The sequence below is a fragment of the Melanostigma gelatinosum genome, assembly GCF_949748355.1.
Source record: "Melanostigma gelatinosum genome assembly, chromosome: 17".
Classification (NCBI taxonomy): domain Eukaryota; kingdom Metazoa; phylum Chordata; class Actinopteri; order Perciformes; family Zoarcidae; genus Melanostigma; species Melanostigma gelatinosum.
The window spans coordinates 8271164-8285071 of NC_136650.1; the positions used below are offsets into that span (position 1 = coordinate 8271164).

At 42.2% G+C, this 13908-nt stretch overlaps 1 protein-coding gene across 1 annotated transcript in view; it reads left to right on the forward strand.

The window, feature by feature from the left end:
* osbpl10a (oxysterol binding protein-like 10a) overlaps window positions 1-13908 on the forward strand; it is a 56136-nt gene that overhangs the window by 5170 nt on the left and 37058 nt on the right. Inside the window, exons 2-4 of the mRNA XM_079288565.1 lie at window positions 3888-4063; window positions 11459-11538; window positions 12625-12693. Of these exons, the coding sequence (XP_079144691.1) occupies window positions 3888-4063; window positions 11459-11538; window positions 12625-12693 (325 nt within the window). The remainder of the gene's footprint in view (window positions 1-3887; window positions 4064-11458; window positions 11539-12624; window positions 12694-13908) is intronic.

Below are 13908 nucleotides of genomic sequence, written 5' to 3' on the forward strand. Positions count from 1 at the left end.
TGTAAAGTTGGGCTTTTTAACATTGAGGTCAATGGGGATTGATGGGGATTTCTGGGGTCAGCCTCGAGTGGCCATTTGAGGAACAGTTTTTGGCACTTCCTTGTTGGCTTCATTTCTTACCGCTTGTGTATTTCATCATTCTCTGTGCATGTTTTACTTTATTTGCTGCTGCAGCTTTTACGCTAATCTGGCAACATTCAATTCAGACTTGTGTTGTTCTGAAATTGAAACGGAAATGTTCTCAGATCCGACCTAGTAAGATTGCCATTGTGGCTAAAAGTCACCAGGGTGCTTGTTCAGAACATGTTAAATTGGCATTAAATTACCTTAAAGGGGTGCATGCCTGAAAACTGCTTCATTTAGACAGCCGTTTCCAATAAATAAGCCAAGAAGTCCGAAACCGAGAACCCAAAATGAAGGAGTGGCTGGTGAAAAGTTGAGCATTCTGTCTGTTTTGGAGCTTTTCTGCCTCCTATAAGTTAATATCATTTCACACAGCTTTAAGACTCTCCTATGATAGTGTGTGATGATAAACGTTTTCATGTAGGTGCAGCCAAATAAGATGTTGGGTCATTTCTTTTGACGGAAAAACAATCGATAGTTCTCTTCATTTTGAATTACTGCTTTGTTTTAAGGTTGTGATGTTGCTCGAGGAGTACAAACATGCCTTATTTTTTATTCTCCACCGTCTCATTCAGCAGTGAAGAATACTAATGTCAGAGCCAATCAGAGGCAGAGTAGAGGACGGGTCTCTGCAGAATATGGGCGGGGTAAAAATAATAACGCTACACACACCCACTCACTTAGACAGACCTGCTAAAGGTCAGGCTCACCGGTGCGACCAATGAAAATGTTTGGTCGCATTCTGGGGCCATGCTACTCATCTTACTACTGAACAAGTATAACTCTCATTGCCTGCCAATAACTAGGGTGATTTACTGCCTTCCTCCTGCTCTGACGTTCCTCTGAGTGTTTTTAAGAATGAACTGCCAAAAGAGCAGAGAAGAGACTCAAAGTCTGCTGACGAGCTATTTTCTGCATTAGGAAATGGCAGTGTTTCCGTCGGTGTGGATAAATGTGCTTGACTCAGCTCTTTTAACAGTATTGTTATGGTGGCGGCTTACTTTATGTTATCTGCAAAAACAAAATGGATCAGTATCAGAAAGCTCTTTGTTGTTACAGATGTTTATTCTTGAGTTGGTGAGTGATTACATTTCAAAGCTAGTGGGTATAGTTTTTGAAAAGCGTGTGTGTGTGTGTGTGTGTGTGTGTGTGTGTGTGTGTGTGTGTGTGTGTGTGTGTGTGTGTGTGTGTGTGTGTGTGTGTGTGTGTGTGTGTGTGTGTGTGTGTGTGTGTGTGTGTGTGTGTGTGACAAAAAGAGATGCCTGAATAAAAAAAACTGACGCAGGCGGATCGTTCCCTGGTTAGCTGTGGTCAACATAAATCACCAGCTCGCCTGATGGAAGGGGGCAACACCAGTGGGGATCAATTTTCAGAGAGCGGTATTCACTGCATCCTCTCTGGGGAACTCTAGAGGGTTCATGGGAAAAGGCCCGATGTCAAGGATGCAGTAACGGAGCTCTTTTGTTCTCTTATCTTTCACATATTTGTAGACGAAGGCCATTCGTGATGGGATCTTTAATCCGAAATAACAAATGTTAGTGCTGAAGCAATTAGTTGATTTAATCAATTACTAAATAACCTTGTGGTTATCGAGCAAAAAATGTTTTACATTTTCTGGCTCCATCCTGTGAAAATGAACACCTGTGAATTCAGCAGATTAATTGCAAATTAAATGTATTTGTGTCTTGCACAAAATCCATTTCAAGATGTCTTCACCATGTGCTCTGATGGGAACTTGTTAGCAATTTCACTTCGCTGACATTTTATAGACTGAATGATAAAAAAACGAAAACGAGACCAACAGTCTACAGTGATGCTACAGCGGCTCTGAGGCTGTACTTTGGCGGATGTATTAATGTACCGGTAATCTTTACTGTCTGTGTTTAGTGTGTTAGCATGCTAACATCAGCTAATTAGCACTAAATACGACGGATGGCTGAGGCTGATAGGAATGTCATTAGTTTGCAGGTATTTGGTCATAAACAAAAGTACTGGACAGACAAAACATGTAACCTTATGGTGGCGCTAGAGGAACAGTTGGGTTATCACCATGGATATCTGGACCAAGTTTCATGGCAATCCATCCAGTGGTTGTTAAGATACAAGTCCTCATTCAGACCAGGTATCGCTGTGGCACGGAAAACCGGGTTGGCGACCTGATCTGACTGAGTGAATGCAACTGATATAACTGACATTTTTACATGACATTCACAAAGAAACAGTTTTGACTGTGGAGTAGTCCTGTTTGTCTGATACCTGATCCGCCTAATAAGGTCCACGCTGGTACCAGCGTCTCAAATGTGAGGATTTGCAGCTTCATTGTATATTCAATACATTTCTATTACGATTCTTGGTTGTGGTCCTGAATATGTCTCGCTAGGAATTAATTGGACCCAAACACAAGGTATGCTTCTGGCACGATTGAGCAGTTAATAAATTAGCTGATCGAATATTAATCTGCAACTAGTTATTTTTAATCATCTAAAACCCAAACGTTACCGACATCCAGCCTCTCAATTGGGCAAATTAATCTCTTTTCTGTGTCCGTTTTAAAATCAAACTGATTGTTTGACAAAACAAGCAATTTGAAATCTACGCTTTGGCTTTAGGAAAGTGTGATTTACATTTTTCAACCATTTTCTTACATTTTATCAATGACATGAGAAAATGTTTTTGGAGGTGAATTGTGATGACATTGGTGTTATAGATGAAAAGGCAGTGGCAGTGTGTGAAACTGCAGCAGGCTGACTGAAGGGACCCGTAGCTGTCCTTTGAAAATGAACACCTGTGAGATACTGGAGTCAGGAGAGGTCTTTGATCTGTTCCAGGCTAGAGCAACGGCTGCGCTGCTCGGCAAAGGCCTGATCAATACCGCCGCTTCTGTACTCGCGGATAGAAAGAGAACATTGATTGCGAACACGAGGATTATCAGGGGAAAAAAACGAGGCGACAACGCGGAGCGGAACAAAGACAACTGCTGTTACCTCAGGCCGCTGGACACAAACATGTGAAGGTCAGCCAAAGCCACCCGGTGCCACTCTGGCCCGTGTTGGGATGCAGAAAAGAAAGAAATGGCTAAGAGCAGCGGACAGGCCGTTTTTGTTCTTGAATGTCCTACACCATCCTTTCTGGCCACGGGAAATGAAATGTCTCTGCTCCTCTCTCGTGTCTGTCTCGCTTTGACTCTTCCAACCGGCGATGAGCGAGGTGGAGATTCAATTACGCAATGATTGAATGTGATCCATTCATCACAAAGGGGGAAATGTGGGCTTTGATTTTGCACGCCTCGAGCTGTGGCTTCTGCTCAAGATGACCGCACTAATTGCTACCTTGAGTAATTTGAAATTGAGTTGCCGGCTTGATGTAGGTGAAAGCGGGCCTTAATGTGCACAGAGGGGTATTTTTAATGCATCTTGCGTGAAGAGAGCCGTGGTAAATTACATCCTGCAGGCGTTGTTGCATGGGAGGTGAGAAAATTAAGGATATTGTGTGTTTTTACAGCAGCTCTCTCGTGCCTCGTCTCACCCTCATTCATAGCCCTCTTCCCTGCTTTCTTACTCTCTCACACACACTTCTTGGGAAGCTTGCGGGACGGGAATATAACGAAACGTTTTTACCACTAAACAAGCCGGGATAATGAGAGCATAAAGCAAAAATGATTAACGTTCCCGGTGCTCCTTCTGTTTCCCCTCTCCCCCTTCTTTCTCCCTGGCCCATTACTCTCCTAACTCTCCGTCTTGTTTTCGTGTTTCCCTCCCATGCAGGTACTTTGTGTTGGATCCAGAGTTGGGACAGCTGCAGTACTTTGTCAGCGATCAGGGGAAGAGCCAGAAGCCCCGCGGGTCCCTGCCCCTGATCGGTGCCTCCGTAACCACGAGCGACGAGGCTCCCCACATGTTCGTTGTAAACTCTGTCAATGGAGAGCTGTACAAACTCAGAGGTATGACCTCATGCCGGCCTCAGGTTGCCCGTATATGGCAAAGTACAAACACTGAGTTGTGTGTGTGTGTGTGTGTGTGTGTGATAGAGATGTTTGAGTCACTTGGAGTGCCGTGTGTACGTACTGAGGTGTTTATGAATTATCTTTATCTGCACAGTATTTGTGAATGCACTGCACATCTGGTTATGGAAAGCACTTATTAGAATTAAAGCTGCAGGGTTTTACTCTTAAAGGGCCAGCGTGTAAGATTTTGGGGGATCTATCAGGAGACATGAAATATAATATTCACAACTATGTTTCCATAAGTGTATGATCACCTAAAACTAAGAATCATTGTGTTTCCGTTAGCTTAGAATGAATGGTTTGTACCAAAATAGGGTTAGGTGCTCTTCACAGAGTCCGCCATGTTGCACCGCCATGTTTCTACAGTGGCCCAGAACAGACAAACCAAACACTGTCTCTTGTTTAGTACCCTGGTATCGAATTAGGTATCAAGAGTTGTGAAATTGACTGGTATTGGTATCCACTACTACCTCTCTTATCACGACACCCCCAACAACAATACCATAATCCAGACTTGGCAAGGACGACACAGGCGTTTTCTTCAGTTTAACTTTACCAGATTGCAGTGTAGGGTGGTGCGTCCCCTTCTCTGGCCTACATTACCCACCACCCACAGGCTCTGGAAGCATGTAGGCGTTCTTCAGCTCATTGTTTTGGTTTTACAGCCGTCCACTTCAACTGTTTTGAATCACTCTCCCCGCTCTCATCAAACTTGCGTTCTGTCACAGCAAGCAGCTGTTTTCACTGGAATAGCTCTGATGAATCCACTGAACACTACCTGTCCTGCATTAAATGGCAGACGAAAAAAGTTAGTGACTAGCTGGTGAACATATTAGCAGCTAAAGAGCGGGATATTTCCCACAGGAGCTGGTAGACACCAAATAAAGCTAAAAGAGAATGACTATTGGACATTTACCAGGTTGCCAAAAACACAACTACAAAGTCAAACTACAAGTGATAACGTTCGATGTATTAACTTTATAAGATGATGATGATGATATGTCAATGTTGTGTTTACTGGTTGTTTCGCTGCCCGTGAGTGGACAAAAAATGGATAAATTCAGGTTTAAAGCTGATGAGAAGTAGCACTGAATTTTACATTTAACTGCACTAAATGCGATCATAAAGAAATAATAATTGTGTTCTGATGTTGCCTTCAAAATCAAACTCAGTGGGACAGTTCATGCTGTAAACATACGGTTCATACAAACAAAAATATACTTTCAAGAGGCAAAACATGAATAACGAACATGGGGACTATATACAGAGAGCAGTTAGTGGCAAAACTATGATGTGTCTATATCATGATTAAAAAGGCAGCCCTAACTGAAGTGTAATATTTTTTTGTGAAGTACTTACTTCAGTGCAAACGTTTATGCTAATTGCTTTATTTTTCAACACTTTTTTGTTGTTTGAAAGAAACGCTGTATATCGAGTAGAGAGGAGACTTGTTTGGACGAAGCATAAGATCTACTCCAAAGTGAAATATCTCTTTAAGAGCCGGTGCCAGACAAAGAGCCTGTAGCGGGTCACTGTGCTGAAGGTCTTTGCCTTCACTGACCTGTATCCACTGAAGCGAGAGAAACTCTCTTTCGCTCCACTTGAGCCGCTGGAATGTCCCCCGACACTCTCGAGGGGGAGGATGTCAGAATAACTCGGCCTATATTCTCCGATCAACTCGGTGGTCCATGTGTATTGCACTAAGAGGAAACGATGATCCAACAGAGAAGAAGAAGTCGGGCTGAGTAGCTCACAGGCAGAGGTACTTCCATCCCCATCGCTTCAGTGAGATTTGAGAATGATAAAGAAAGTCATGGAGCGAGAAAAGCTTTTGAGACCCCGGACAGCAGACATCAGATTTTTAAACATTCGTCCTTGTTATCGAATATCAGCACAAGAGGCTCAGAAGTACGTTCTCAATGGTTGGTGATTAAGATTAGCCGGTACACTTCGGGTCTGGTGTTGGTTACCATGGGAATCCCCGAAAGAACACCTTGAGGGTGGAAAGAAAATGGAACTTGAAGGTTCAGTCGGGAGTCATTTTACAGTATTTGTAAGCTGCGTATCATCTCACTGATGGTCTGTGTCTAAAGCTTTAAATGCCACCTTTATTCTCCTGTTCATGCCTTGTTTCTCAAGAGGGTTTGAGCACATTTCTTTGTCCCTAACTGGTATAAGAGACTGGATGCACAGATGCTCTGTAGCTACCTTAAAGTGACGGCGTTTCAGATTTATTTATTTGCATTTTTTTGTATACTAACATTATTATGGAAAGGATCATTTGAATGTATTTCTGCCAGATGATATACATTTATACAAATGAAGGAAACAACATGTGTGTGTGTGTATATATAGGCCTATCTGTTCTTTGTCGTTTTTAAATGAAGTCATTCGGGTGCCCTCTGTGCAACAATTGTTCCTAACTCGTAGTAACGTTTCATCATAAATGCAAGAATGTCTAGTCTGATCCAACGAGGGATTCATATGTGACAACCAACGCAGCTGTTAAGTAGCCTGAGGGGTTTCTGGCTCTAAACCAAAGTGCAAAATAATATAAAGGAAGTATTTCATTGTCGGATGTGGGGAGATTGTTGGGGCCTTTGTTGGTGTTTTGCTGCTGAGTAAAGGTGAAGCGCAGTGTGAATTTAATCATGTCTGACTGCACAGATGGAAGATTAAGCCATTTATCATACGGTGTCTCAATGAGACAGCGGGCCAATGAATGAAAGGGTCAGTTTGTGTTCAGCGGTCCATCTGGCTGATTAAGATGCCTGAAACAATCTCCGCTCTGCATCATAATGATAAGAACAAAAAAACCTGTTCTTATGATTGCGTATTATCAACTCCCTAAGAGCATTCCTCGTCACAAATTTGCCGAAAATATTTCTGGCATTTGCAACAGCAAACGGTTAGTTTGGTTTTAACGGGGTTTTACATTTAACCCATCGTAAGCCTTAGGGGGAGCAACTTATGGTTCAGTGTCCCGCTCGAGGACACTTGGACAGGAGGAGCTGGGAAATGTACCGCCAACTGTCTAAAACCCGCCAGTATCCCGCAAAAAGTGACTTTTACTCTGAATTATGAGCCACTGGATACTTTTACCAGAGTAGATTTGTACCCGAGTACGATGGAAACACTCATTTCATGACCTTTATACCACATCTATTATAGTATTATAGGGTACCAACAAAAATTCATCAAATTCACATCTTTCTTGCATTTTTTTTATTTTATCAAGTCAATGGCAACAGTTCAAAAACATTTCATGCTCTGCCTTCCTCCATGGTGGTTATGTGCTTTTCCTTCTTATGGAGTCAAATATCAGTGAAGTATAAGCACACTTATTCTGCTTAATGTTAACATTCATTACCCTTTTTGCTTTACTGCATCAAAGAGTAAAATGAAAAGCTCAGCACAACCGATGTGAGGTCCGGCAGTCTCTATCGCTGTTGAATAAAAGCTGTTAAGAGCAAATTAAGCCTAAGGTTAAAGCTGAAATGACTTACAACTAATTTTCTCCAAGCATATAATCTAGCGTCACTGATTTAGTATAAATGATTACAGGGATGTCGTTTTGATGAGTAAAAGCCGGTTGCTGTAATTGGTTGCCACTCTGTTAACCTCTATAGTCCCTGTCAGCTTGTCCATCTTCTTGAAAAATACCTTTTAAATTGCCCCCCTCGTAATATCCCCCAGCACTTGAATCAAAGTGCGCATTAATCCTCATTATTAGTCCTCATTATCATAACCAATGACATCTTTTGCAACGCTGTAATTAGAAATGGGTATAATTAGATGATGATGGCGCTGCTACGATCGACTGGAAAGGAGTTTTTCTCTCCGTAGTGTTCGCATATCGCTCAGCCGTCTCTGGGATGGATACCCACATTTAAATGGGACGTGCAGACCGGTACGAGTGTCACAGTTAGTCCCAAACCTCAAAGTGTTGAAATTCTCATCAGTAAAACAGTATTCTCCCTGAGTGGGAACAGCAGGTCCTGCTCTAAGCTAAGCAGTGTGTATACCGGCACCATGCAAACAGGTGCATATTAGCATAGCCGCACTGCTCCGCTCAATACAGACGGCTAATTATCTTCAATCACAGCTAGGCTTGTGCACATCACGGAGACAAATATCTGATTTAGTCGCTTGCTCACTCTAGCGAGCCCCTTTAGAGTGAGTGATTTCTGTGGATGGTGGCAGCAAAGGAACGAGTGGGGAAGGTCGTTACTCGGCACAGGTGCTTCTGTGGGGGGGGGGTTTAATGTAAAGAAGCTGTATTTAACATTCTGAACATTTATATAGCAGCGAACAACTTGCTCTGCAAAGGTATGAGTAATGTCGACCTGAGCAGAGGAAAAAGTCGCTCTCCCACTGTGTGTGTGTGTGTGTGTGTGTGTGGTTATCAGAGCGTCTCCTTGCGTCGTTGACGGAGCATGTTTTTAGTGCATGTTAGTGCATGTTGGTGTGAACGTCCCCCACCGGTTAGCTCACAGCCGCTGCTCTGCACTGCTCTCATACAAAAACCCTCTAGTTCCCCCCTCGGGTAAACACTGTTAGCTCTGTCAGCACTTTTGCACTGTTGTTAGCACCGTCAGCTGCTGTACGAGCCGCCGGCCTGCCGTCGACATGTTGAGAGCCGTTGGGAGGCAATTGAAATGCTCCCAGTCTCGATTCTTGCGCCTGTTAAAGTTTAATTTCACGAGCTATGTAATTAATTTTAATGAAACAATCCATCCTCCTCAGGATTTCTTTATGGCTATTAATTACTTTTTTTATTCATACAATTTATATTATTTTTTATGGCATATAACACAATTAATTAATTTTTGCTGTTGTGTAACATATTATACTAATCACAATTTGATGGCATACCACACTGACTTTTTGTCTTACTCTTGTATGTCCTGCTGCTATACGATGACATTTCTTCTAACAAACAAAAGACATAAATGTCCATCGTTACGCTGCCATTTTATACATTTCCTTTGATTGATTGACGAGAGTTATAGTGTTTTTTTAGGGGGGACTGTCCGTAAATAAGACCCCAAAATGCGGAGGTGGCGTGCGGGCCTTCAGCCCTGAGTAGTATCTACAGGATTCCTCTCCGGCTGCATACAGCTACAACAGGCTGGATAGTAAGAAGACACTGTTTAAAGAGATTTTAATAATTGGACTAAACTGTAAAAATGAAGAGGGCAAAAATAGGATTCTGAAAGTGGAAATCGCCCCCTTGTTTGGATCTGAAAGAAGCCTGATGTTTTTGGCAGGCCTAATACATTTTTTTAAGACGTAAGTGGTGTATTCCTGTTTCCCACCCTCAGTCTTTTTCATTCATGTGAGGATCCATAAAGGCTAAGGGTGTCCCATTCCTGTTTCTCTCCTAAGTGCTGCTGCACGGATCAACTTCAGTCCAGTTTCACTAGTACTCACCGTACCACTGATCACAGTGTTAGAAAATCAAAGGCACCCTTAAACACGACTGTGCTCAGGTGTACCGATTACCTGCCACACACCTTCCCTTTTGTAACTGAACAGTTTTAAAAAAACATTTGATGACATTGAAGACGTTTGTACCTAGTATTCTTTTGTTCCTCTTGTCTTCTGTTGGTCTTCTAGCTGGGGTTGACATGATAGGCAGTGGGCTGGTTGAATAATCATTTGAGATCACTGACATCCAACACAGCTCAAGACAGGCTCTAGTTACATTTAAAAACACTTGTCTATTCCACCTTAAAACCTGCTCTGAAATGATTATGCTGGTTCCCCCTTCGCTGCAATTTAAGTGCATTTAAAGGAATGGAAGAGTTGGATGAGAGTAAACGCACGTCTGTACGGTATAGCCAGCAGCCAGTTAGCTTAGCGTAGCTTAGCACAAAGGCTGGAAACGAGAGGAAACTGCTAGCTTGGCGTGATTACACTTAAAAAAACATTGTTTTCCCCCAGCTTCCACTGGTTATGCTCAGTTAAACTAAGCGTCTGCTGGCTGTAGCTTCATACTGACAGAGTGGTATCAATCCAAACCCAATAAGCACATTTAACAAAAGTATTCCAGCAGTGGTTTGAATGTGCATCTGTTGTTCTTAGATCTGCATTTTGGGGCAAATGAAGCCTTAAGCTTGGGTTATACTCACTTAAAAATCTTGAATTCCACGAAAAGCAATATTATTGCTTGAAAGGGCTGTTTGCTCGAGATGAAACAAACCACACTTGAAACATGATACACTCACCACCTGCTCTTAATGCTGTTTGTGTGTTTGTGTGTTTGTTTCCTATCACGCAGTGTTTCAGTGAACCGTGTTTGGGGTCAAAATACTTTTCACTGTGTTGGTTCAGATCAGTTAAATCTGATCTTATGATGTTGGAGCCAAGAAATATTTACAAGAGGCAGCAACGGAATACAAAAAAGCTAACTACCAGTATTCGATCATTTCTACAGACCAAGGGATTGACCAGGAGTTAAGAAATACTGCGCTCATGAGTATCGAGCTGAAACAACGTTTTTAATTTGCAGCCACTTTTAAAATCAATGAATTGGTTAATTGTTGATCTTAAATGCCTATTATTCTGCACCTCCAGCTTCTTACATGTCAAGATTTGCTGCTTTATCTTTTGGCGTCAGACTGCTGCATTTCTTTCTGACTTAACAATTTTTCTGACCATCCACAGCCGTAAAAATGAATTGATAAATAAGAAAACAACTGTTAGAAGAATCAACAATGAAAATTATAATTAGTTGCAGCCCTGTGCGAGTCTCCACTCACCAGATCCCATTCGGAAAGTTTGGATTTTTTACTGTTTAAATGAATGTTCTGTTGATTTCATTACCCGACATTAAAGTCTGAATTATCTTTCCAAGCCTTCTGTTCGCTACTAAGAATAGACTTCTGATGCCAGAACAGCGACCTTATAATGAATTAATTCATTAACTTTGCTGCCTAAAACTGGTCAAATCCTGAGTCTACAATGATTAGAATCTGCCAGTTAAATACGCACTGTTCATTCATTAAGTGCATTCCTCAAACTCCCACATTCTTTATAAACTTATCGAGGACATGACCTCCGTTTTTTAAACATTTTTAAATAATCCTGTGATAACTTGTTCCACCAGTTGATGTTTAAAACTTTGGGCAATAATTTAAAAGTTCACCCGTGGAAGTGGGAGTCACCATACGACACATAAACTGAAGGGATGTGGAGACACTTTAAGGCTTTCTTATAACTGCATATTGACCCGACTGTGAACTCATTAAGGGTTGATGGGGAAATTCTCAATGTCTTGCGTGTGTAAAGGAAGTTAATTGTGTGTTTTTGCTCCGTGTGTCTCTGTAGCCTCCGACGCCAAGGAGCAGCAGTTTTGGATCAGTCAGCTCCAAGCGTGTGCCAGACGTCACTCCGACACCAGTGCCAAGGTAAAAAAAACACACACACACACAGACACTTGTGGTAACCGAGTTGTAAACACGACTCTGGTCCAAGCTCTTGGCATGTGTTGTGTGGGAGGTGAGTGGAAAGCCTCGGCATTTCTCTTGAGATTCCTGTTTGTGTGTCTGTTTATAAATGTGAGAAGTTTTTCATTGCAGCCCGCCCTCCCTTTCCTTCTGTTCTGCTTTTAGTCCACTGGCTTTTTCTTTCAGTGAGTCTGAAGGAGAAGGATTTTTTCCCCTGCCATTTTTCAATTTAAATGACATCATCTCCCATGAGTCTCATTTAACATTTCTCCCGTCATTCTCATCATTCCTCGTTTTCTCTATAAAGTCTTGCAGCAAGTGTGTTAAGCGTGAAAATAAATCATGCTTAATTTAGTGAAAATACTCAACAAGCGAAAGATAAAAAAATAAAATAAAAGATGCGGCAAAAGTGAGGAGGGATGTATTTAAAATTTAAAAAATGAGGGCCAGAATGTGAAAGATGTTAAAATCCAGGAGTGACACTATTGCAGAGCTCAGCCTCCACGTGTCATGTGTAACTTCTCTTGCTTGTCCAATTCCAGAATATTTTTAGCACTTCAATTGACAGAAGACTGAGCGATTTCGGGGAAATATCGCGCTCCTGCTGCTGTATTTGAGGATGAGGCTGTCTCCAAGTGTCCCTGGTTTCACTGTTCCTCTTCCTGTCTATGTGGGCTCATTTCTGAAAGATTACTGTGTTGGGTGTAGTAGCAACTACCTTTTATCCACATTGGCCGGATCCAGTGGAGAATGAGGAAATCATCCAAACTTTATAATTTCTTTGGCAAACTTTTGCTATTAAAGTTTATTTTCCTCATGGAAGGAGAAGGTGTGTTTTTTTTTCATTTACACACACTATATAATCAAGATGACATTCTGCAAAGATGAGGAAAGTGTATATGTCAAGCCATGGTATTTACTAATAAACCTCTTTAAAGCTGATGATTATGTGTCCTGTACTGTCTTGGTGCTTTTGTTATGTTTCTTGATTAATTTATTCACCATTAATCTGTCTGTGTGTGTGTGTGTGTGTGTGTTTGGGTTCAGGTGAGGAAACTAAAGGGCTCCGATGAACACTTGAGTGTGGAACGAGCAGGAGGAGGCCACGAGGGGCTGGTGAGTCAAACACACACATCCCTGAGCACCTGAGATGCACTTTACTTCCTGTTTCACAAACACAGTTTCACCATCAAACATTTGAAAGGCCGTGAAAAAAACCTGAATTAGTCCTGTAGTGTACATTCTCCTTGTGTCTTTTCAAACAATGGAATACGGCAGCCTCGTCATGCTGCCTCATCGCCGGCTCATCATTCAACACGTAGCTCCTCACCACTTGAGACTGCTGCACAGCTGGAGTGAAGGGAAAGTCCAATTACTCTGCTCAGTCGTGACGAGGCGAGCAGTCAAAAAACGAGAGAACAAGATTGGATAAGTAAGAAAAGAAGTGGAAGGAGACAGTCTGTCTCCCTTTTCCCTTCCGTCCTGCAGAGCTGAACGGGTGTTTTGTTCCTGTTCGTTGACTGAGGGGCATTGCCACGACAGCAGCTGTTATTACTGTTCCCACTGCTTTGGTCTAATCCTTCCCCGAGCTGCGCTGTCTGCCTCTCAGATCGTTGTCGCAGCGACTCCGGCAATGCGGCAGCGGAGGCTCGGCTACATCTCTGATAACAGAAGAGGTGTAGCAGGATTTATTTGTTACAAAACAGGGCAGGGGTTCAATGTTCTCGTCTTTATTGGAAACCGAATGAAAACAAACATATTTTATACAGATGCATTGAATCCGTTTGTCCGATTTTTCTTCGGGAGGCGTTTGTGTTGACGTTGATGAGGTAGAAGAACATGTGAGGGAGAGTATGTTGGTATGTTAGTTTCAGCCGAGGACGGTACAATATGTGGACAGACTTGGCCGATGTAAACACAAATGGATGCGTGTTTCCATCCGCTCTTGTTACGCGACGATTAGGAGTTGGTTCATTGAGATTAACAGACGCCAGCTGGTGGCGCTCCTTCTCGGGTGCTGTTAAATCATTGCAGAAGAAGAGGCAAGGAGATGGCTCCAATCAAACGGCTCCAATCAAACCTAAAACCTTCATTTGAGAACGGCTATCGTCTTCTCATTGCTCCACACAGATTTGATGTTTTTATCTCTTTCGGTGAAAATGTCAGTGGCCATTTTAAGCCATGCTTTCAAAGTCTAACTTTAGTTGTCCTGGTTTCAGTTTCACTTGTATCCAAAATGAGTGTAAAGCTGTGGCTGTGGAAAACCAATAGAACATAGAAAATGAAGCACTATAGATCATTTCAAATCTAAACTTCGAACAACTTCAGGTA